Source organism: Blastomyces dermatitidis (genome assembly GCF_000003525.1).
Source record: "Blastomyces dermatitidis ER-3 genomic scaffold supercont1.2, whole genome shotgun sequence".
Taxonomy (NCBI): Eukaryota; Fungi; Ascomycota; class Eurotiomycetes; order Onygenales; family Ajellomycetaceae; genus Blastomyces; species Blastomyces dermatitidis.
This window is the reverse complement of record NW_025544775.1, coordinates 5,625,371-5,645,530: the sequence shown is the minus strand read 5'-3', so window position 1 is coordinate 5,645,530 and position 20,160 is coordinate 5,625,371. Positions and strand designations below refer to the sequence as shown.

Sequence of the window (20,160 nt, the reverse complement as noted above, 5' to 3'; positions counted from 1 at the left end):
TTCCCATACAGTCTGCGTATCGGTGATTCATCCGTCCAATTCAGCCAAAAAAATACTAAAAAGCTTCAAACCAAGCAAGCTCCAACCGGGCAAACACGCAATATATTTCCTTATTTCGGCATATATTCGCAAGCTTAGCACCATTCTGGACTTTTTTTTTTTTTTTTTTCTCTCTGTTATCTCGTGTATCTTTTACTTGAGGCACCAACGGTGTGATTGCCCCTCCAGTGAGACTACCGCGGGAAATCCTCGTATCGCGAGAATCCTCCTTTCCCGCTGCATATTCGAAAAGCCATTGCGAAGTAACCTAGAGTTAATCATACACCTGGGAGGATTAAACACTCCAGAACTATAATCAGAAATGCCTCCGTCAACAGTAACCCTAACGCCGGGGTTACAGTCCTTCCTCAAGGTTCTCAAGACGAGTGACGTGGATAGTGCGACAGAAAACTTGATATCGTATGTCTCTTCACTGCACGGCTGCAGGAACTCTTGGAAAGATCTTTTTTTTTTTTTTTTTTTTTTTAGCTAACTAGTCTTATTTAGGCTTTTGAAACGACGCCAGATACGCCCTTCACACTCCTGCGCCGTCGCAACGGCATACCTCCTCCTCCGCGTCGTCTCAACATCAAAAGGAACAGACCCAGAAAAGCTGATTGACCGTGTACAAAATGTTGGAAGACGGCTCATTGCGGCACAGCCCAGGGAGATGGTTGTTGGGAATATCGTGCGCCGTGTTTTGGGCCTGATTAGAGAAGAAGCGGAGGATGAGAGGGAGGCTGAATTTTACCTATCCAGTGACGCGGGGTCCGAAACCAGGCCACATACTCCTCCTGCTGCTGATAGCCAACTTACTACACACTCATCGGGGATTTCTACACTTGGCGCACATGGTGCTACACATGGCGCAAGCCCATTAAGTCGCTGTGAAGGCACAGATGCTGACTCGGAGCGGGGAACAGAACGATCCTCGTCACGTCCACCGATGCCACTAGCTCCGCATGCCTCATTTACAACTGCAACCACAGCACCCCCAGTAATATCGATGTTTAGGCTACTTTCACATCCTCAAGTAGTGGGGTCACCGCAAGCTGGATCCCCAGTCAATGCATCGCCGTCCGGACGCATACGAGGGCAGTACACCTCGAAAGATTTCAAAGCAGAAGTAATCGACGGCATTGGCGAGATTGTCGACGAATTAAGCCAAGTGGAAGATCAAATTGCCAGCTACGCCCTGGAACACATCCATTCAGACGAGGTCATACTCACCTACACCTCGTCGATGACGGTGCATAGGTTCCTAGCGAAAGCTGCAGCGAAGCGAAAATTCACTGTGATTCATGCTGAGTCCTATCCCAACAATCACCGCGACACACATGCTGTTGTAGCCGGGCGGCGACCTGTAGGAAGTGGAGACGAGGAGAGTTTAAGTGCCGAATCGTTTCAGAAGTCACTCACCGAACTGGGAGTGACGGTGATTCTAATCCCTGACTCGGCAGTCTTTGCACTAATGTCACGGGTCAACAAAGTCATCCTTGGCACGCACTCGGTGCTGGCAAACGGAGGACTAGTGGCAGCAGCTGGAACAAGAGTGATTGCGAATGCAGCCAAAGTACATCAAATCCCCGTCATTGTCGTTAGCGGAATATATAAACTCAGCCCCGTCTACCCCTTCGACTACGAATCGCTGATCGAGTATGGCGATGCGAGCGCGGTGCTGCCGTATGAAACTGGAGACCTGGAAAAGATTGACGTTGAGAATCCCCTCTATGACTATGTGCCGGCTGAGCTAGTCGATCTATACATTACGAATCTGTAAGTTTGCATTCCATGGCATTATTTATTCCCCAATTCGACGACTTGCCTTAGCTCCCTTTCGCACCAACGTTTTGTTCGCTGCGGGGGTAGTGGATGTTGGAAGTAATACAAACAGAAGTACGTTACTGACCCATCGAGTACAGGGGTGGCCATGCGCCTTCTTATTTGTATCGGATTGTTTCGGATCATTACCGAAAAGAGGACATAGCCTTTTAAAGCACGAGGGGAAATAGAGCAGAATAATAACCTCCAACGAAAGGAACAACGGATCAAGGGAGTTGAGTGAGGGAAATGGGGTTTTAGATAATGAAATGAATCGAAACGACAATTCTTACGATGGATATGAAGGTCACATCCAAATCAAATTTAAACTCAAGTTCGTTCGAAGATGATGAAGGTGATGAAGGTGAAGCAATATACCGGTTCGTTAATAATATTCAGAAGATGAAAGTGAAAGGATGAATTCAAAGGAGGAAGATCAACGTAATGACTGCGCAGTGGTGTGCATGCGTAATGGCATCCTCGCTGACTCTCGGTGCTGTTGTCAGAAGGACTAACTGAAGGGCAGCAAGGGGGGCCCCCTCTCTATCCCCAAACCTGGTTTTAAATGACTTCAGGGGCGAGTGAGATCAGTAATCACCAAATCCTCATAACAAGGAATAAATCAATTGTCCTCCACGCGTCAACAGCAATGATGAAGTTAGAAGCAGGCAAAGCAGCCACCATCCTTAACCAGCCAGCCTTTCAGACAACCCGCCACACAATAACAAATCATGCAAGCACGTTTTTGTAGGTTTTTCGTAGGAGATTTATTTTCAAGATAAAATAAACAAATAAAAAAAAGGAAAAGTGGTTATCTCAAATCATTCCGGGGCATTCATTTCTGGAGCCGGTACAGACATACACATTCACACGAGTAGAAAAACACACAAAAAGTCGCCTGCAAAGGACACCACCCCACTACCACCACCTACATCGCCACGAAGATATCCACTTTTCCGCCCTCCCCATCTTTTATATTTCTTCGTTTACGATCTTGGCTTCTCCTTCTTCTCCTTCCAGAGGGCCGAGAGGCCGACACCGGACACCTTGACGACCTTGAATCGGACACCGGGAATATCACCCTTGGCCTTGCCCTTGCGACCGAAACCGGCGAGCAGGACTTCGTCGTTCTCGTCGACGAAGTTCAAGCAACCGTCGTTGGGGACTAGAGAGTACGAATTGCAACTGGTTAGTAGGCAAGCCGCGAAAAAATCGAAAAATCAAGAAATTCCCCAAAAATGCCCGCAAGTCGTCCCCATTTGGTCTTGCTTTTGTTGAATCACCCGTGTCGTATGGGGCTCCTGCATTTCCTAGCCAAAATATATTTCCCATTGTCTTTTTTCTCTTCTCTTCGATTTTTTCTCCATCTTTCATCCATCACGAAGGGAGGACGAAGGAAAAAAAAGGCAGCACAAAACCCCAAAAATCAAGAATGAGGAAAAAAAAAAAAAAGAATTTCTGCAAATACGCACCGAAAGCAGTGACCTTCTTTCCGTTCTTGATGAGCTGGACCTTGACACATTTCCGGATAGCGGAGTTGGGCTGCTTGGCCTCAACACCGACCTTCTCGAGGACGATACCCTTTGCGTGGGAGGAGCCACCGAAGGGCGAGGACTTGAACGCAGTTCCGAGAAGACGCTTCTTGTAGGTCAGATCGGCCCATCTGCCCTCACGGCGATGGTTGCGCAGCTTGCGTGCGGCATTGAGACCACGAGGCTGGCCCTTTCCCATGATTGCTGGTGTTTCTGTTCTTGATTGGGTTCTATTTGTTCAATTAGATTTCTATAGCTCCTTTTTTTCCCTTTTTTTCTAGAGGGGGGGTTGTCTGGCAAGATGTCGACGAGGGATTATATATGTAAAATTTCTCTCTGGCGACTGGGCTTGGGGGCATTTATAGACGGAGAATTTTTGCGTTGATGTTTCATGTGAGGAGGGGACTAAGGTGTGCGTGCAGGGCAGATATCATTAGCTGTAAAATGGAACGTACCGATATCAAGGAAGGCTATTGCCAGAACGCAGCAGGATGGTGGGTTGGGAGGAGGAATTGTCGATGTCGAGGATAAGGAAACCGTCGCCGCTGCCGGTGGTGTGTGTGGTGGGTGTGGTCTTGTCGCTGATTGTGCTGGATGCTGGCTTACTCACCCACACACACACACCAATCTGCGCTACTTGGCCGTGGTATTCAAATTGTCGGTGTGGGTTACGGGGCTGTATTGCCCGCTAAGCGAGTAAATTACCGGAAGACGGTGTATTGTTCTTCCGCTCGCCCTATCAAACGTCATCCGCTGCGCCTCTGGCAACTGCGGCTCAGTAAAACTAAACAAACCATCGAATCACAACATCCCCGGCGCGCGGGGAGATATAAAACGTCCAGACGTACGTACCGTACATACTACTACATACAGCCAATGCAGCGCAGGATCAGCCAGTAAGATAGCGCCAATCATGCATACCTGATACATAGAACACTCACATCTGTATCCGCCAAGAACAAGAAAAGTGGCCTGACTCTCAATCCTGCTAACTGTCTCTGTCTTGCGCTGTCCCAACGATTGACCACCCCCGTTCATATGCAATCCCAGTCATCGTGCTGGACCATTTAACCAATCAGCCAACCTCCAAGCAAGTGCTAAAAGTAGTGCTAAAATTCCCCTGTCCAGCGCCTACAAAAGTCAAGAGATTAACCATAAGGGCATGCCATGGCGACCTCAACAACGGCTTCCAAGCCCGAACCGACACAATCAAACCCCTCGTCCTCAACCCCCGCCGTACCACCACCGTCTCAACAACGCCTTCCACCTCCATTCCTCTTCCAAGGCCCACCGTCCCTAAACACCTCTAACCTCTCCCTCCCCCATAGCCTTCTGCCAGGCTCTCACAATTACACTTCACCACCCAACAACGCCACGGCTAAACCTTCCCTGGCAACCTCCGCCGCTCATCACATCCATCAACCCCCGCTTCTTCGCCCTCATTCAACCCATACTACCCCTCCCGATATACCTGCCGCTACGACTTCTTTCACCACTAAACTAGCCTCAGCCCCAGGCTCAACTCCAAGCTCCCCGCTGATGCGTGCATCCCGGTTATCTGCACAGGGACAGGGGCCCGGATTAGGTTATGGACTGGGTTATGGCACGGGAACAGGACTAAGAATGGGACTAGGCAATGGAAAGAGCCAACACGGCCATTCCCAGACCCATGGAGATATGGACGGTAGTGCTCGTGGCGACGCAGATGCGCTGTGGCAGCAAATGCAAAATACGCTCGCCGAGGTGGAGTTGAGCGCCATGAACGGTGATCATGTTTTCGGCACGCAGCACGCTAGGGCGCTGGAGGAGTTGAGGGATAAGCAATTGGCGTTGGCCCTGGCGTGGGCGCGGAGTGAGCCTGATGAAGTTGTGGAGAATCCACCCGTTGAAGAGAGTGCTTCTGCCACTCCTGCAACTGGTCCTACTACGACAGGTAAGGGAGGTGGGACGGGGACAAGCGGGGGAGGTGGAGGAGGAGGTACGGGGGGCGGGGGAGGGGCGGAATCTATGCGCAAAGACTCTACTGCTACGGCTATGGATAAAGGAATAAAAGAGAAGTTCATGAGCGAGACAACTGAGAGAGAGATCCTTCTCGCGCGCAAAAGGAGAGAGGCCAACGATCGGTATTTCGACCGGGTTAATAGTGGTGTTCTAGATGTGGTTGCGAAGCTTGAGGAGGTTGCATTGGCGATGAGGGTGGTGGAAAGGGAGAGTAAGGAGATTTGGAATGAGACTGCTGATGATGTTGAAAATGATAACGATGTTGACGGAAGTGACCATGTGGATGAGGATGTGGATGTGGATGGACCTTCTGCTGCTGGCTCTGCTACCGCTTCAACCACCACCAGCCGTCATCGCCGTCATCGTCGTGGTGCAATATCTGACTGAGGATGAAAGAGAAAAAGGAAAGGATATCGGCGAATGAAGAGACGTAATTTTGTTACAAAAAATAAAATCAGACAACCCGGTTAGTCGAACTGGAGAAAGTTTCTCAGTTCTACAGTTCCTCAATCTTCTCGATCCTTCTCTGTTATCTACCCAATTGCAGATTCTCAGCACTGGCAGTACTTCTCCTCCCATTGCCAATGGGGAAGGACTAACCGTTCATTCCATCACTCCTTCAGCCGAAGACGTGGCTTTCTCGGCAACACAACGATGTTAAATTACTTTTTATTTCTTATCAGTCGGTAGTGACGGAATCGATCTACGTTAGCAAGCATCATCCCCTGGCCAGTTTGCAGATCCCCAGGTAATATCGCACATTCTGTGGTATGGAATGAGACCCGGGGGGTACATATAAATGTACAGTACGAGTGAAACGAAAATAGGATCACGAGGCTTTTCTCGAGTCACAGCCAGCCTGAGGACCCGGTTAGCCCCCCATACATACACGATTTTAGTTCCATTCGACGGCTTTTAAATGCGCGACCATCGCGGCATCTTGAAAATGATGGTTCCCCAAATTAAAACCAGTCAAGCAAGGGGCAGACCCGCTGCTTACTTTAAGCTCCCAGCAAAGATGACTGCAACATGGCATCATTTGTTGTCATCATTATTGTCATCAAAAGCCCCGAAGAAAATCGGGAGTCTTATGGTTCTTCTAGTCTTACTTTCGGATTGGCTACCCCACCTCGTTTATTAATATTCTGCAGAAGGCTGAATTCGAAAGCAGGGTGCAGCCCTTTTTCCCTTTTTTCATCCCCGTTGTGCCGCCTACGTAACATGATTCTTACCTATAATGTCAAATCCTTGACTCGCCTGGGCAAATCTCTCAAGCAACGGATGGCATGTGATGGAATGGGCCGGCCCGTAGGCATGCGGGCAAGATACGCAAGGAGTGGTTGGAATAATGCAGGGGAGGAGGTGATCATGGGGCGTCGGGAGAAGGGGAATTGAGGGTGGATGTGAATGAGGGGATGTGTTTCGTGCACATCATGCCATGTCCATAGGCTGCACACGGTTGATTAATACTGTATACCACTCGGAAATGTTAGAATGAGGGAACCGTTATAGATAATATAATCCGATTTTTTTGACGTTAAAAATGGGCCGGAATGATGAAACGAATTTACATATCCAGATTTATATATAAGCTTCTTTTCGTTGCTGTAAATAATTCAATCGAAACAGCACGTCATACACATACAGATTTAAGAGCGACACAAAGGCCGGCCCGGGGGTATCAATTCAACCACCAACGCCGCAACACCAAAACCATACCACATACGCAAACGAAGAAAAATAAAAGAAAGCCATCCAGCCCTCACAAAAGCTCTAAATGATCCGTTAAACAAGAACATCCCAATTCCCTACCCCAATTCCTCCAATACATCCATCAAATCACCCTTCCCTCCCAGTCCCCTGCACCCCCTCCCTCAACCCCCTAACCACCCTAACCCCCTCCTTAACCAACCCTTCCAATCCCACCTCCTGCACCCTCCTCACCCCCCCCTCAAGCTGCCTATTCCACCTCTCCTTCGCCAAATCCATGATCCCAGGCTGTTCGCGCGGGTAATATCCCCTCCGCGCCATGACGGCGGCGATGGCGGCAGCGTCCTCCGCAGACGCGGTTCGTAGATTGGTACTGCTGGTGGCGTTGGCCGTGGTGGTGGGCAGCGCGATGGTGTTTATGAGATCTATCTGCTCGCGGAGGAGGAGGCGTTGGTGGTGCCGGTTGGCGAGGTGGAGGTGGAGGGTTAGGGTTATGGTGGCGGTTGAGAAGGTTAGGCCGGTGAGCTGTGGGTTTTTGTTGGGGGAATGTTAGTTACTTTGGATGGGTTTGGGTTTGGGTTTGATTGTGATGGTGTCTATATGGTTTTGCTGGCTGGCGGGAGGAGTAGGTTTTCCCGGATTGGTTGTAAGTGAGATGAGATGGAATACGGGAGGGAACTTACGAAGCCTTTGAGGAAAGCCATTCTTGTGCTCTTGGGTATTTAAGGTGTCTTGCTATTCTCTGGCTGAAGGGGCTTTCTCCCTTGGTATATGTAAAAGCAGTTTTTCTAGAGCGTAAAGAGCTTGATGGAGTTCAAGCAGAAATTACTGGTGTGAGCTCCTTGCTCTTCCCCCACCTGCAGGATATTGTTTCAATAGATATTGAGTGAGAAGCTTTAAAGCAATATCGTTCGGTCCAGAGGTGCCAGAAACACAAAAACCGCACCGAAATGTCATAGAAATAAATATTGCTGCTAAGAATAGTTCAGTATTGTTAAATCATAGTTTGTTTCTTGTATTTATCAGTTGTCGCTGTCTCTGCTCCGATTGGCTGGATCCCTTCAATGATTCTTCCGGCTTCAAATTTCTCCAACGTCAACTCTCCAAAACACTCAGACCACACCAAAGAACAACAAACGCCAATCAACAACAATTCTACCCCCAATTCCTCAGTACAGCTACATTTAATCTATCGGGGATTGGGAAATATCCTCACCCGCTCCCCAAAAGCCAATTGTCCCGGCTGTGTTTCCACTTCCCCGTTCGTTCGCACCTACGAGCAATCTTCCATCCATCCACTCGCCGCCTCCCCTCCCCGCTCTCCCACCTCACCTCCATAACCCCATAAACCCCAATAAAAACCATGGCAGGCGGCCATATGAAATACCGGCATCTAAGCCGTGACTCAGCCCACCGCAAAGCCCTCCTACGAAACCTCGTCACATCGCTCTTCGAGCACGAGGCCATCACAACGACATGGCCCAAGGCCAAAGAGGCACAACGCATGGCGGAAAAGCTGATCACGTTGAGCAAGAAGAATACGGAGACGAGTCGGCAGAAGGCGCAGGCGGTGTTTTTCGTACGTGCAATATTTTTCTGTTTTTCTTTCTTGTACTGTACTGGTGTCTGGAGTTGCTGGTATACCTACACATATATCGAGAGTTCGACTCGGGGGGATGGATACCTAGCTAGCCAGTTGGTGTATTCAACATGAATTGATAGCATCGGCTTGCGATTATTTTGACTATTTCGCCCATGCGGGAAATTATAACAGGCCCTACCTACACCATCGATTGCCATCTCCGAATAATATATTACCATGACCCTCCTCCAATTACCACCGGAAGAAGAAAGCTAACACAAAATCCCCGAAACCTCCAGAAACCCGAGCTCATTACAAAACTCTTCGGCCCCATCCGGGAACGCTACCTAAACAGGCCGGGTGGCTGCACCCGCGTCCTCCGCATCGAGCCCACCAAGCCCGACCAAGCCCCCTCCGCCATCCTCGAACTAGTCGACGGACCCAGGGACATGCGATTTGCCATGACGGCGCGGACGCTAGCCCGCAAGCGCGCGGAGGGCGACGAGAGCATGAATGAGATTACGGCGTTGAATATATTGAAGGTTACGAGGTTTAGGCCGGATGGGGAACGGGCGTTGGAGAAGGAGGTTGAGAGGGTTGAGAGGGAGCTGGCGAAGAAGAAGAGGGAGGCCGGGGGGGAGGTTGATTAGTGGGTTTTATTATTTTTTTGTCTGATAGGTTTTTGCTTTTCTTGTCGATGGTTTGGGCATTTGTTTTTGGTACTTTTTTACTTTTTCTTGATTTTTAATAGTTGCATGTTATGGCAATCTCTTCCAGTTTTGTATGGGTGAGGCTAGAGAAGGTGTTTTGTCTCTTCTTCTTGTTTTTTCCATGCTTGCTTTGCTGTTTGACTCTCCCATTTTTTTTTTTTTTTAGAAAACTGACTGTTCCACGTATGTATAAAATTGCCCTTGTTTCGCTCGGGTGGTGTCGTTTTTTATATGTCGACTGCATTTTAACTATGAGATGAGATACATGCCGTATGTATGTAACTACCACTGTACATTATTTTGGGAGGGAAAGAATAAATAAATATCACATTTTTATTTCAGATTAATGATTTGAACTATTCCAGCTTTAATTTAAAAAGATCTCTTCAGTCAACATTTATCTCTTGGCAGCTATTACCTTTCTCAGCTGTTGTGTCCATACATTAAGTTCCTTTCACTATAGCAGTTCATAAAAGAATTGGGTTAATAGCATCGATCATACAAAGTCTGACAGTGAAAAAACGCAAACTTGGCCATCGGAAAAAGCAAAACCGGGCAGATTGCTGAAGAATCAAATCTGTGAAGAATTCATCATTGAGTCGGCTATCAAGGTGCTCTGTTGTATCCAGTTCTATACCGCAGCTTTTGATGTTCCAGCTGCATGGCTTCTTGGTGACTCATTCAGAGATGGTGATTCATCATCAGATTCATCGATATTCATCCACTCGTGGTTACTTATTCCTCGTTCCCGTGGGGGATATCCGTCAATTCGGAGACAGCCAAATATATTCCGTGTAGCATTTTCTGATGCTGATTCGTCCTCGAGATTCAGAGCGTCGTATCTGATGGGTGTATTCATTGCCGGGTGCCGTTCCTGTAGATGGGCAGATATAGTGGTTTTAACGCACAATGGACGTACTAGTTTACCGTTTCGACAAGCCCAATACCAATCCGCATATTGAAGACCGTGACCAGTACACTGTGTATGTAGACGGACATCAATTTCAGTGTCTTCGAGTGCAGTGGTACCGAAAGGCATCCATGGAGACACTGGGCACTGACTATGCCGTTCTGCTTGGGTCAGATAGAGAAGTCGGCACTCATCTGATCGTAAAAGCGCCCCGTTAGTTATTAGGGGTTGGGAGACAGGTTCCTGTAAAAATGATTGTGTGACACCACACCATGATGCTGCATGGAGGTCAATCGGCATCAGGCCGAATCGACCATCCTGGAGGACATCCTTGTGAGTACCCATGATTATGCCACCAAGCCAAAGAAAAGAAACCTGTGGGACTCGGTTCATCAGGATATGAGCAAGTAGATGGTCGTCCTCTACAGAGTCAAGAACGGAGAACGCAGACTGCAGCCATGAGCTTACAGTGTTGCAAGGGATTCCAGGTTCATAAAATACGCTTGACAAAAGAGTGCGTAGACCCCGTGTGTTGCAACTCAATGTTAAAAGCTTGTCCAGCTCCGGCACTATCTGCTCTGATATGGAGCCAAGTTGCTTCCGCTCAGTTGGCTCTGATATGGCTGGCTTGAGTCTTTGCCTCCTGTGAGAATTGGGTTTCGGGAGTGAGATCGGGTTTTTCTTTGTATGCAATGAAGGAAAAAACAATGCTGAAGATAGCGCCGCCAGGGTCTGGTCAACAATGTTGTGTAGATAGCAATATTCTGTGAGAAAATGAACTGCAGTGGTGAATGAAGCTGCGGTAGTTGACATATGACAGAGGGGTTTGCGGCAGGCAAGGGTAAATTTCGCCCTTGTTTCCAAAACAGTCGACCACGGCGATCGGAATTTCGCTCCCTCCCATGTAAGGTAAGCCTGCCATCCCTCACCGGAAGACAAAACAGCGGCCCACCATCTGGCTGCTTCATCGTCGACATTTCCTATATCCACCATGACTTGGGTTTGCTCATCTCCCTTGTTGTCATATTCCACGTGCTTCTCAGTATAGGTCAGATGGGCTCCGGGCATGAGCTCAACCCATCGCGCTGAGAATATGTAGCTCCATGCCAATATTAGCACAGAGAGGTGACTTTCTTCGCGCTTAAACCATTTCTGATAGGTCGGATTCAGGTTTTTAGAGAGAGTAAGTCGTGTCGGGTGGTTGATAGAAACTGGTAGCTCAAGTCTTTTTTCCACAGGAGGCAGCTTGCATTGGTCCCGCGAGGTTTCCCAAATCGATGTTCCGGTCGCATAGAGGCATTCATACTCACATTTCAGATCCAGGTCATGGACCAAGGGAGGTACCTGCCGAACTGCGGGCTGGATGTGGAAACAAGTCTGAGGCAGGCTGGGTTCCTGTCGAGCACGCGTGTGAAGCCTTGTCCAAATACAAAAGCCTTGTTCATACACAGTTCGGCTCTTTGCAGTACTTGGGCGTATAACATCTTCACGCTCCATGGCGGATAGTGTTTATTGCAAAGGGTCTGAGAGGTAGTATACCGAAGATGATAGAATATATTTGGATGCAATTGTAGGAGAAATCAATACCTGAGATTTGGTCCCGCTATTCCAGAAATGATGGAAGCATGGAGAGGAGAGGGTGCACAGCAAGAGCTTGTTCATGTCTATCCGTCTAAGATCAGTCGATTATTCAACATCTCCAGCTAGCATATTTCCATCTAGGGGATATCAATCACTGCTCAGCGGTTACGACCGTCTCTGGTGAAGGGCTCACAAAGAAATCTGCAAACGGCAGAATGGTGGGACAATTTTGATCAGAAATTGGAGGATCTTGGATATCTGTCCCAGTCAATGTCATTCCATAATGGATTTAGTGAGCTGGCACTAAGTTATTTATTGTGGCGGACATATTACTTGCGAAAACAGAATTTTCCCAGCCCCCCCTGAAAATTAGTAGCAAAACACCACCAAAAAATCAAAATATCCGCGTTTCTCTAGAATCATTCAATATCATCCAATACACATCTTTTTCAATCAAATATCATCCAAATACGCGTCTTTCTTACCTTTATCATCAATATGCCACCTCAACTCTGTGATTTCATTATCAACAAGATTGTACACCTTAAGAATGATTATATGTCTGCTGAGATCGCGCGAAGCATTGATTATCACCTGTGTATATTGAATTCAATGAAATCTTCACTGTTTTGAAACTGCTAGAGAACTCTGTTCAACATGTGATATAAAGTCAAAGATTATATCAGATATCTCTTCAATTCTGAAGAGATTTGATGAAGATTTTGAAGCTTTTTTATATCATGCAGTTGAGAACTTCATAAGAGAAAAAGATATAAAAGAATATTTCAGATCTACTTATATAGAATAGTATTATAATAATTAGAAAGATTCAGATTACAATTCATTATAATATAAATTTAGAAGTGAAAGTAGTATGAGATCTGTTCTCATCACTATAAATAGTGAATAAAGATGATTTGAATTTCTGCAATTTTGTCTGTTATAATGGACTTTTTAATCCATCTCTTATAATTTGAAATATACTCTTGTCAATATTCATATGAAGCAACTGTTCCCTTGTCAATCAATTGAAGTATTCATCAAATTGAGGTATTGAACTGCTTTGAATTGGAGATGGAACAGTGGATTCAATGGAAGATTCAACGGCGGATTCGATGGAAGATTTCAACAGTGTATTCGATGGAAGATTCAACGGTGGATTTGATGGAAGATTCAATGATGGATTCGATGGAAGATTCAACGATGAATTCGATGGAAGATTTCAACGGTGGATTTGATGGAAGATTTCAACAGTGTATTCGATGGAAGATTTCAACGGCGGATTTGATGGAAGATTCAACGGTGGATTCGATGGAAGATTTCAACGGTGGATTCGATGGAAGATTTCAACAGTGTATTCGATGGAAGATTTCAACGGCGGATTCGATGGAAGATTCAACAGTGTATTCGATGGAAGATTCAACGGTGGATTCGATGGAAGATTCAACGGTGGATTCGATGGAAGATTTCAACGGTGGATTTGATGGAAGATTCAACAGCAGATCTGGATGTGAATGATAATGAGATTGTGAATTCAGTTCTTCTATTCCTTTCATCATATATTTCATCATCATCACATTGATTATCTCACTTGAGAATGTCATATTGAATGAAGTTGAAGCTGTCAGAGCTGAAGAAGGGAATATAATCACTGACATTTGAGAGATCTGTATAGAAGAATTGATTGTAGAAATTATAGATTCATTCTTCTAATTCTTCTTCTTCTTTCTACTTATTAATCATTTTGTCATCTCTCTTGTTCTTTATCTCATTGATAATCACCCATTCATACAATCTGTATGAGATATCAGACTCAGGTGTAGAGATTTGTGAATATCAAGAATCCTCAGACTGAGTCTCTATATCCTTCTCATTCATCTGCTCCTTCATCTCATCATTGACTGGATCCTCTTCATTATCCAGAACTTCTGGAACAGGTAGTTTGAGGAGACTGAGGTGCAGGATAGGAGTCTTTGTACAGGCTTGCGAAGCAGCAGGACAGCAGGTGTTGTGAGGCATATTGAAAAAAGAGTTGATTGATATATGTGGATTTGATGATAAAGATAAGAAAGACGCGTATTTGGATGATATTTGATTGAAAAAGACGTGTATTGAATGATATTGAATGATTCTAGAGAAATGCAGATATTTTGATTTTTTGGTGGTGTTTTGCTACTAATTTTCAGAGGGGGCTGGGAAAATTCTGTTTTCGCAAGTAATATGTCCGCCACAATACTTAGAGCCTCTCCTGGCCTGATGGATGTCCACTTCCCCCCCTTAGGACTACCGACGATCGATCAACCCCCTTTGATTAACATCGTTAATTTTACTATGCGCAATGGAGTGATTATTAGATTGTTATTACTTCCTACACAAATAGATCCAAAATATCACACGGGCCGTCGTTGTTCCGCCAGGCCTCGAAAAAAATGACTGAGCCAGTTGCTTCCAAGAGCCCTGAATAATACGACATTGCTCGTCTCTTACGACACCGTCATTGCTCACTGTGGACGCGCTTTCAAGAGGCTCACCCATAGAACTATCATCAAATATGGGTAGAGTTTCACAGCAGATGAAACTGCAAATAAGAAACATGCCTGTCTTCATTCAAGGACCAAAATCACCGTTCCGAAGGTCTACCGATATTGCACCAAACAAAGTCCAGTATAGGATAAAGGATATCTCCTGGACTGGAGTATGTCAGCTTTTACCCTAGACCATCCTATTTATAGGACAGAAGGAGGACTACAACTTCACAAATGATCTTACAATATGCACTTGACTCTGTATATAAAAAGAGGGTATGAAAGCTGAAGATGAATCCATACTTGATTTTTTGAATTGAGTTTACTGAAACAATTTGAAATACAATTTGTATTTCTACTCAGAATGCAATTATGAGTCTATGACTCTCTTGAACTTACTAAATCAACAAGTTCCAATCCATCAGAGATAGACTGGGAATCAGTGAAACAGTTTTGATTTGCTTATTTAATATAAACATGTGTCAAGTAAGTTATACATCAGCAATCAAAATGCCTCTGATAAAATTCATTAATTTTTCATTGAATTCAGAAGCTGGTATCACTTTTGTATGTGTTGTGTGAACTTATTCATCTCATTCTCAGAGAGCAGAATATATCTCTGATGTGTCAAATTCAAGATCTCTGTTCCTCTATAAAATATGTTAGATGAAAAGAGCTCTGAAAAAGATTCTGCTAAGTCTGACTTACGCTCAATAGTAACAGCCATTTCCAGAATCTGTCATTTGATACCTTGTGTGTCCCTTTGCCTGGAAAATTGAATGCAGTGCTCTACTTTGAGATCAATGCAAGTGTTGTAATTGAAGTATGCAAGTCTTGAGTTTGATAGAGCATAGAGATGTGATGTTGTGCTGAAAGTCTCAGCTTCATCTTCATCATTTGCAAGAGACATGCTCAAGTGAACAGATGATGTTTCACTCTGAAGAATCAATCAATGATTTCTGCTTTTATTCCAGCCAGTCAGATTCATGAAGTGAACAATTCTGACCTTGATGACAATCTGGTTGTTGACATTCATTTTTGATGGTTCAAAGAACAGTGTGGTGTAAAGGACTAAATAAAGTGAAGCATGATACTCTCTTTCCTCTTTGACAAACTGTCCCTCTGGCATACCTTCCAGGTCCCTCTCTTACATGTATTATACGACAACTCTCAGTTCATGGTATATAGTTCATTATCATGAATTGAACTCTAGAAACATTGGTGGTAATCTAGCTTGATCCAGTAAGTATCTTGACACGGGTCCACGGGTTCAGGGTGGTGTTTAAAATAAAACTCAATTGACTGCTATATCTCATTTAATATGAAGAGACTTTCTCATTTGCAATTAAACTCAATGTGAATAACTCATTCATTGAACCCACTCTTAGAAAAAAAATATATAAACTGAATATTATTAAAAGAAAAGGGTGGGGGAGAATGAGAAAAAAGTGAGTCTATAATATTTTGTCTTTGCTTGTTTTCCTTGCTGTCATCAGTCAGCGCCAGAGGGACTCTGAAATAAACAATGACAAACACCTTCTGCTTTCTCACCCTCCCCTACTTTTGTGTGAAATCGAAGCACTAATAATCTCAAATTGACTGCTCCAACCTACGCGGTGCTACCGACTGAAGAGCCGGGAGGTAAACAACACCTCGAAGAAAAGCGTAAGAGTGACCCAGATCGCGCCAAATTAGCGCAACGCCTCGCGTGGAAGTGCTTGCCCACCCATTTTTTTTCTTTCTTCTGTAGCTCATCAATAGCCAGAAGCTATCCAGATACACCGCCTCTCACCACCACGAAACCACAGCACACTCCCGCCCAAACTCCAAACCACCCAATTCTCATCTCGACATGATACAATGAAATCCGGTTCACCCCAAATATGTCCACCTACCCCATCACATTCAATCCGATGCCATGCCGTGCCGTGCCACGCAAATTATGTAGGCAAGAAAATAGTATTAAGAGATATATGTAGATGGGATGTTTACAAACCCGCGGCCATATTACCCCGAGATCTCTGATGTCCCATTCCGCCCGATACAACTAGAGGGCCGCTCTGCTTAGGGAGAGGTGCGGGTGGCGTGCTTGGAAATGATTGAGGTGGAGATATCGCTGGAGCGGTCTTATTTTTGAGATCGTAATCATACGGCACTTGCGATGGGGGCGGTTTAGGGGGCAGATGGGCAGGAGTACCCCATTTAGCTATTGAGTCGCGGGTCATCATTGGAGAAGGCCCATGATGACCAGGTGTCGAATGATTCATGGAAGAAGTAGGTCCGAGTATTTTGGCATTAGTTTGAGGGTTTGGTTGATTTGAATGGTGGTGGTTCGAGGGGTCCTGGTTGGCCCCTGCCCACGGTGTCGGAGTGGGATATTGAGGCGAGTGTACGCCAGCTGGATTTATGCCTGGCTGTTGAGGTGGGTTCCCTAGAAATCGAGTTTGAGGGCTGCTTCCAGGAACGAAAGATCTTGTTTGAGGGTTAAAGGGTGGACGGGAAAAACTTCCGGGAAGAGGATGTTGTCCTGAGTTGTTCTGATGACTTGGTGCGAACGGCGGCTGGTTAGGAATCTGACCGTAAGGGTAAGTCGCCTGACTCGGATTCATTGAGTGTTGAGGGTAGTTTGGCCAGTGTGTATTAGACGGATTACGCTGGGTAGGCGATGGAGAGTAAGCGGTTGGGTATTGTGGTTGATTCCAGTTTGAAGAGCTCTGTTGCTGGAACGGGACTGTGTTGGGATGGGAGGGATATGAACTCATTCCAGGCGAGGATCTGGTTGAAGGCTGTTGAGGCACCATTGGCGGGATCTGGTTGACCGGAGAAAATCCGGAGTATGGAGGGGATTGCTGCAAATGCCCCGGCTGCCAATTAGGTTGATTCATACGAGGCGGGATAGCAACAGGGTACTGTGGTGGTGCAGAAGTCAGGTTGCCCTGGGCTTGATATACCGCGTTTACATGGTTTCCATGCGGGAAATTAGCCGGCGGTGGTGAAGAAGTCGAGACGTAATAATGGGCTGGAGTACCAAACGACCCTTCAGCCATCATGCCACTGTATGGAAGCGGAGCGCTAGAGTATGGAGCCCCTGGATAATATGCATTGAACTGGGACCGTGCCTCGAAACTGTCGTCACGTGGCGTTCTCTGCTTGTGTCCTTTTCGTTTGCCATTCCCGGAGTTGGACCGTGACATGTTTGCACTTTGATCCCCGCTATTTGAATGGTCCGAAGTCTTGGACTCAGGAAAATCCCTAAATATCCGCTCTCGAGCTTCCTGATATTTTGCTTCCCGCTCCTCTCGACTCAGGGTCGCCCGATCCTTTGCCGGAGTGGCTCCGGCCGATGATCCAAATCCTTCCTCATTAGTGCCGTCAGCACCGGCTTCCGATGTAGCTTTTGAAGGGGCTGAAGAACTAGGTGCCGTGCTTCCTGCACCCGACACCCTTTCTCCTGGCTGACCAGACCGACGCATAATTTTCATCGCTGGTGCATTTGGAGGCGGAGTTTTGTTTGCATTAGGAGGTTGGAGCATGCTTAAAGGGGTTGGCCTAAATCTCGAGTTTAGTGGACTACATTGTTTATACTCAAAAATTAAGACTATCAGAACTCACACTCTGCACCAAGGGGTTCGGTGAAGTCGAACGGATGTCACATTATTATCAACAAAGTGAGTTAGATGATAATAATCGCCGAGCTTATGTGCAAGCAGCCGTCCAAACGCGTTGCACGGAGGCAATTCCAAAGACTGTTCACTATACGTGGGTTAGCACTGCATAGAGAGAGCTTCCGTTGGTAAATCAGACCTGCATACCTAGAATCTTTGATGAATGCAATGATTTTCTCTTCAAGTTGAAGTATCAATAACCGATCCTTTGGTGAACTCATCGCTTCAAGCAGTTTCTCATCTGGCTCATCGGGGAAACTATGGAGGCTCAGTTCACTTTGGCCGTTCGGAGATACGATTCCCGGGAGGCACGAGTTATTAACTCGGGGTCTATTGGGAATGCGTTCGGATAAAGTTCCCTGGTCAGTTGTCCGATACAAGCGTCCACCCGCCTCTGAGCCGACTTGGGAGCTCGGGGCCCCAGAAGCGGGTCCTGAGAAAGAGTCATCTTCTTCTGCGGCTTGGACGCTAGCACTATCATCTGGGCGCAACGATTCCTTTTCATCCATAGCAAAAGTCGTTACAGAAGCCATGCTCTTAGAGTCAAAGCTCGTTGGTTTAGTGGAAGAATTTGAAAGATGCGTTTGGTCGTCTTCAAAGGCTCCCTCAGGCTTAGCCACCCCATCATCACGGCTGTCTCCAGTGTCCGAATTGACTTCATGGCCCTTCTGCATGTTTATGTGGAAATCTTGCACCGACCTATTTAAATTCTCTATGGTATCGTGCGACTTCTGGTTTAGATTCTGAGGCGACTCATGAGCGGCGCTCTTCGAGTCATTTGAGGCTTCATCAATCCTCATCGGAGTACGGCTGTCAGGGCCAGTTTCAATCTGCGCAGAGTGGGTTTGCTGTGTTGGCGGAAGGCGCATTGCAGCAACCTAAGGCGAAGTATATTAGTTACATTATCCAGCAATATATTAATAAATCGAAAACTTGCAGTGCATACCTTTGCAAAGGAAGGGCGCTCCAGTTCTTGTTGAGAACGGTTGGAGGCCATCATGCTGAGCTAACGAATAGCTAGGCCAACGGACAATACCAACAAATAATGTCAAGATATTAACGCAGCTTAATAGAGCATCGAGAGAGCAAGGATCAAATGGAGTCAATGTCGCAAGGAAATCCCACTTCACACAAGTCTATATCGTTGGGCGACATATCTCTGGGTAAGGAAATTCGCCGTATAACTTTTAAATGGATTAAGCGAGAGTCAACAAAGAAAGCAAGGGCGTGGATCAGGAAGCAGAGAACATGACGGAGCGCCCAGAGATTCGATGGGTGTGTTCGGCGGGTGATTGATGCGTATATCACATTCACTGTAGAAAAAGCGAGACAAGGCTACTCCAAGCTGTCAGCACAGAAGTTTCATGCTGCAGGATCAAAATCCTGTGAGCAGCTGAAAAGACACGCGGTCCTCCAAAGAATGCAGGGCGATACTGGCGGGCAAAGAAGACGGGCTCACAGGCTGATCGGAGAATGTGTGCAGAGTTCAACCGGAATGGGCTGGGCGATGAGGTTGCTTTGGGCAGTGAGCGGGTTTGTCGCCGGTGGGGATTTGTCGTTTGCAGGGAGAATGCGGTGTCTTTGTCAGCTCGTTGCCGCGCGGCTGCGCTAATCTAGCGCTCCCTTCAGATGCGGTAACACTACATTGACGATAAGGAAGGCAACGACAGGCTGCTAGAGGGTAGAGAAAATCTCAACACCTCCAGGTTTCTGCGCTCTATATGCTCAGCTGGTTCGAAGTACGATATATTAGGGGCAACAACCCGCAGGAGAACACTGCAACACGCAACTCCGAGTCCAGTTCCTTCAATTAACTCTGCCCTATCTCACCTCAGGGATCCAATGAATCGATATCGAAATATCCCTGGCCTAAGGTCAACTTCCAAGGCAACAGCCACTACCTTGTGCCAAAAGTGTTTGAAAAGAGATAAGTTTTCTACCGTTCATTTCATCCCAATGACGTCTTCGACTAACTGAACAATACGACACTATAGCTATGAGTGTAAAGCATCGGCTCAGGAACGGCCGTATATATCCCGTCCCTCCAGGACACAGCAGCTGGCAAACCCGAAGCTTGTCCCAGA

General features: G+C 46.4%; 9 protein-coding genes across 12 annotated transcripts; 4 read left to right on the top strand and 5 right to left on the bottom strand.

Annotated features, from left to right (window-relative positions):
- Positions 1-38: 38 nt before the first annotated feature.
- On the top strand, positions 39-2,672 carry BDCG_02022 (translation initiation factor eIF-2B subunit beta). Its single transcript, XM_045417575.1, has 3 exons — positions 39-459; positions 547-1,815; positions 1,962-2,672. The coding sequence occupies exons 1-3, from the start codon at positions 362-364 to the stop codon at positions 2,032-2,034; spliced, it is 1,440 nt and encodes a 479-aa protein (XP_045274348.1). The 5' UTR covers positions 39-361; the 3' UTR covers positions 2,035-2,672.
- BDCG_02021 (40S ribosomal protein S23) lies at positions 466-4,189 on the bottom strand. The gene is made up of 4 exons (XM_045417574.1): positions 3,848-4,189; positions 3,333-3,622; positions 1,865-3,025; positions 466-1,798 (listed from the first exon to the last, which is right to left on the bottom strand). Exons 2-3 carry the CDS (start codon positions 3,589-3,591, stop codon positions 2,847-2,849), a joined length of 438 nt encoding a protein of 145 aa, XP_045274347.1. The 5' UTR covers positions 3,592-3,622; positions 3,848-4,189; the 3' UTR covers positions 466-1,798; positions 1,865-2,846.
- Positions 4,179-8,036, top strand: BDCG_02020. Of its 2 annotated transcripts, XM_045417573.1 has the most exons (2): positions 4,179-4,288; positions 4,443-7,656. In XM_045417573.1, exon 2 carries the CDS (start codon positions 4,560-4,562, stop codon positions 5,778-5,780), a length of 1,221 nt encoding a protein of 406 aa, XP_045279881.1. In that variant the 5' UTR covers positions 4,179-4,288; positions 4,443-4,559; the 3' UTR covers positions 5,781-7,656. The 2 variants fall into 2 exon arrangements, with proteins under 2 accessions (XP_045279881.1, XP_045274346.1); XM_045417572.1 differs by having other exon boundaries at positions 4,179-8,036.
- BDCG_02019 (uncharacterized protein) lies at positions 6,897-8,135 on the bottom strand. The gene is made up of 2 exons (XM_045417571.1): positions 7,787-8,135; positions 6,897-7,628 (listed from the first exon to the last, which is right to left on the bottom strand). The coding sequence occupies exons 1-2, from the start codon at positions 7,805-7,807 to the stop codon at positions 7,233-7,235; spliced, it is 417 nt and encodes a 138-aa protein (XP_045274345.1). The 5' UTR covers positions 7,808-8,135; the 3' UTR covers positions 6,897-7,232.
- BDCG_02018 (50S ribosomal protein L17) lies at positions 8,064-9,742 on the top strand. Its single transcript, XM_045417570.1, has 2 exons — positions 8,064-8,682; positions 8,985-9,742. The coding sequence occupies exons 1-2, from the start codon at positions 8,467-8,469 to the stop codon at positions 9,333-9,335; spliced, it is 567 nt and encodes a 188-aa protein (XP_045274344.1). The 5' UTR covers positions 8,064-8,466; the 3' UTR covers positions 9,336-9,742.
- BDCG_02017 lies at positions 9,631-12,150 on the bottom strand. Of its 2 annotated transcripts, XM_045417569.1 has the most exons (2): positions 10,774-12,150; positions 9,631-10,680 (listed from the first exon to the last, which is right to left on the bottom strand). In XM_045417569.1, the coding sequence occupies exons 1-2, from the start codon at positions 11,800-11,802 to the stop codon at positions 10,027-10,029; spliced, it is 1,683 nt and encodes a 560-aa protein (XP_045279880.1). In that variant the 5' UTR covers positions 11,803-12,150; the 3' UTR covers positions 9,631-10,026. The 2 variants fall into 2 exon arrangements, with proteins under 2 accessions (XP_045279880.1, XP_045279879.1); XM_045417568.1 differs by having other exon boundaries at positions 9,631-12,150.
- Positions 12,151-12,960: 810 nt separating this feature from the next.
- On the top strand, positions 12,961-13,404 carry BDCG_16494 (uncharacterized protein; the record flags this gene model as incomplete). Its single annotated transcript, XM_045425719.1, has 1 exon — positions 12,961-13,404. The coding sequence occupies one exon, from the start codon at positions 12,961-12,963 to the stop codon at positions 13,402-13,404; it is 444 nt and encodes a 147-aa protein (XP_045279878.1).
- Positions 13,405-13,722: 318 nt separating this feature from the next.
- On the bottom strand, positions 13,723-13,905 carry BDCG_16493 (uncharacterized protein; the record flags this gene model as incomplete). The annotated part of the gene is made up of 1 exon (XM_045425718.1): positions 13,723-13,905. The coding sequence occupies one exon, from the start codon at positions 13,903-13,905 to the stop codon at positions 13,723-13,725; it is 183 nt and encodes a 60-aa protein (XP_045279877.1).
- A 1,463-nt stretch (positions 13,906-15,368) lies between these two features.
- Positions 15,369-19,759, bottom strand: BDCG_02016. 2 transcript variants are annotated; one of them, XM_045417567.1, is made up of 5 exons: positions 19,536-19,631; positions 19,023-19,411; positions 18,224-18,954; positions 18,024-18,164; positions 15,632-17,960 (listed from the first exon to the last, which is right to left on the bottom strand). In XM_045417567.1, exons 2-5 carry the CDS (start codon positions 19,074-19,076, stop codon positions 16,400-16,402), a joined length of 2,487 nt encoding a protein of 828 aa, XP_045279876.1. In that variant the 5' UTR covers positions 19,077-19,411; positions 19,536-19,631; the 3' UTR covers positions 15,632-16,399. The 2 variants fall into 2 exon arrangements, with proteins under 2 accessions (XP_045279875.1, XP_045279876.1); XM_045417566.1 differs by having other exon boundaries at positions 15,369-17,960; positions 19,023-19,759.
- Between the last annotated feature and the right edge of the window lie 401 nt (positions 19,760-20,160).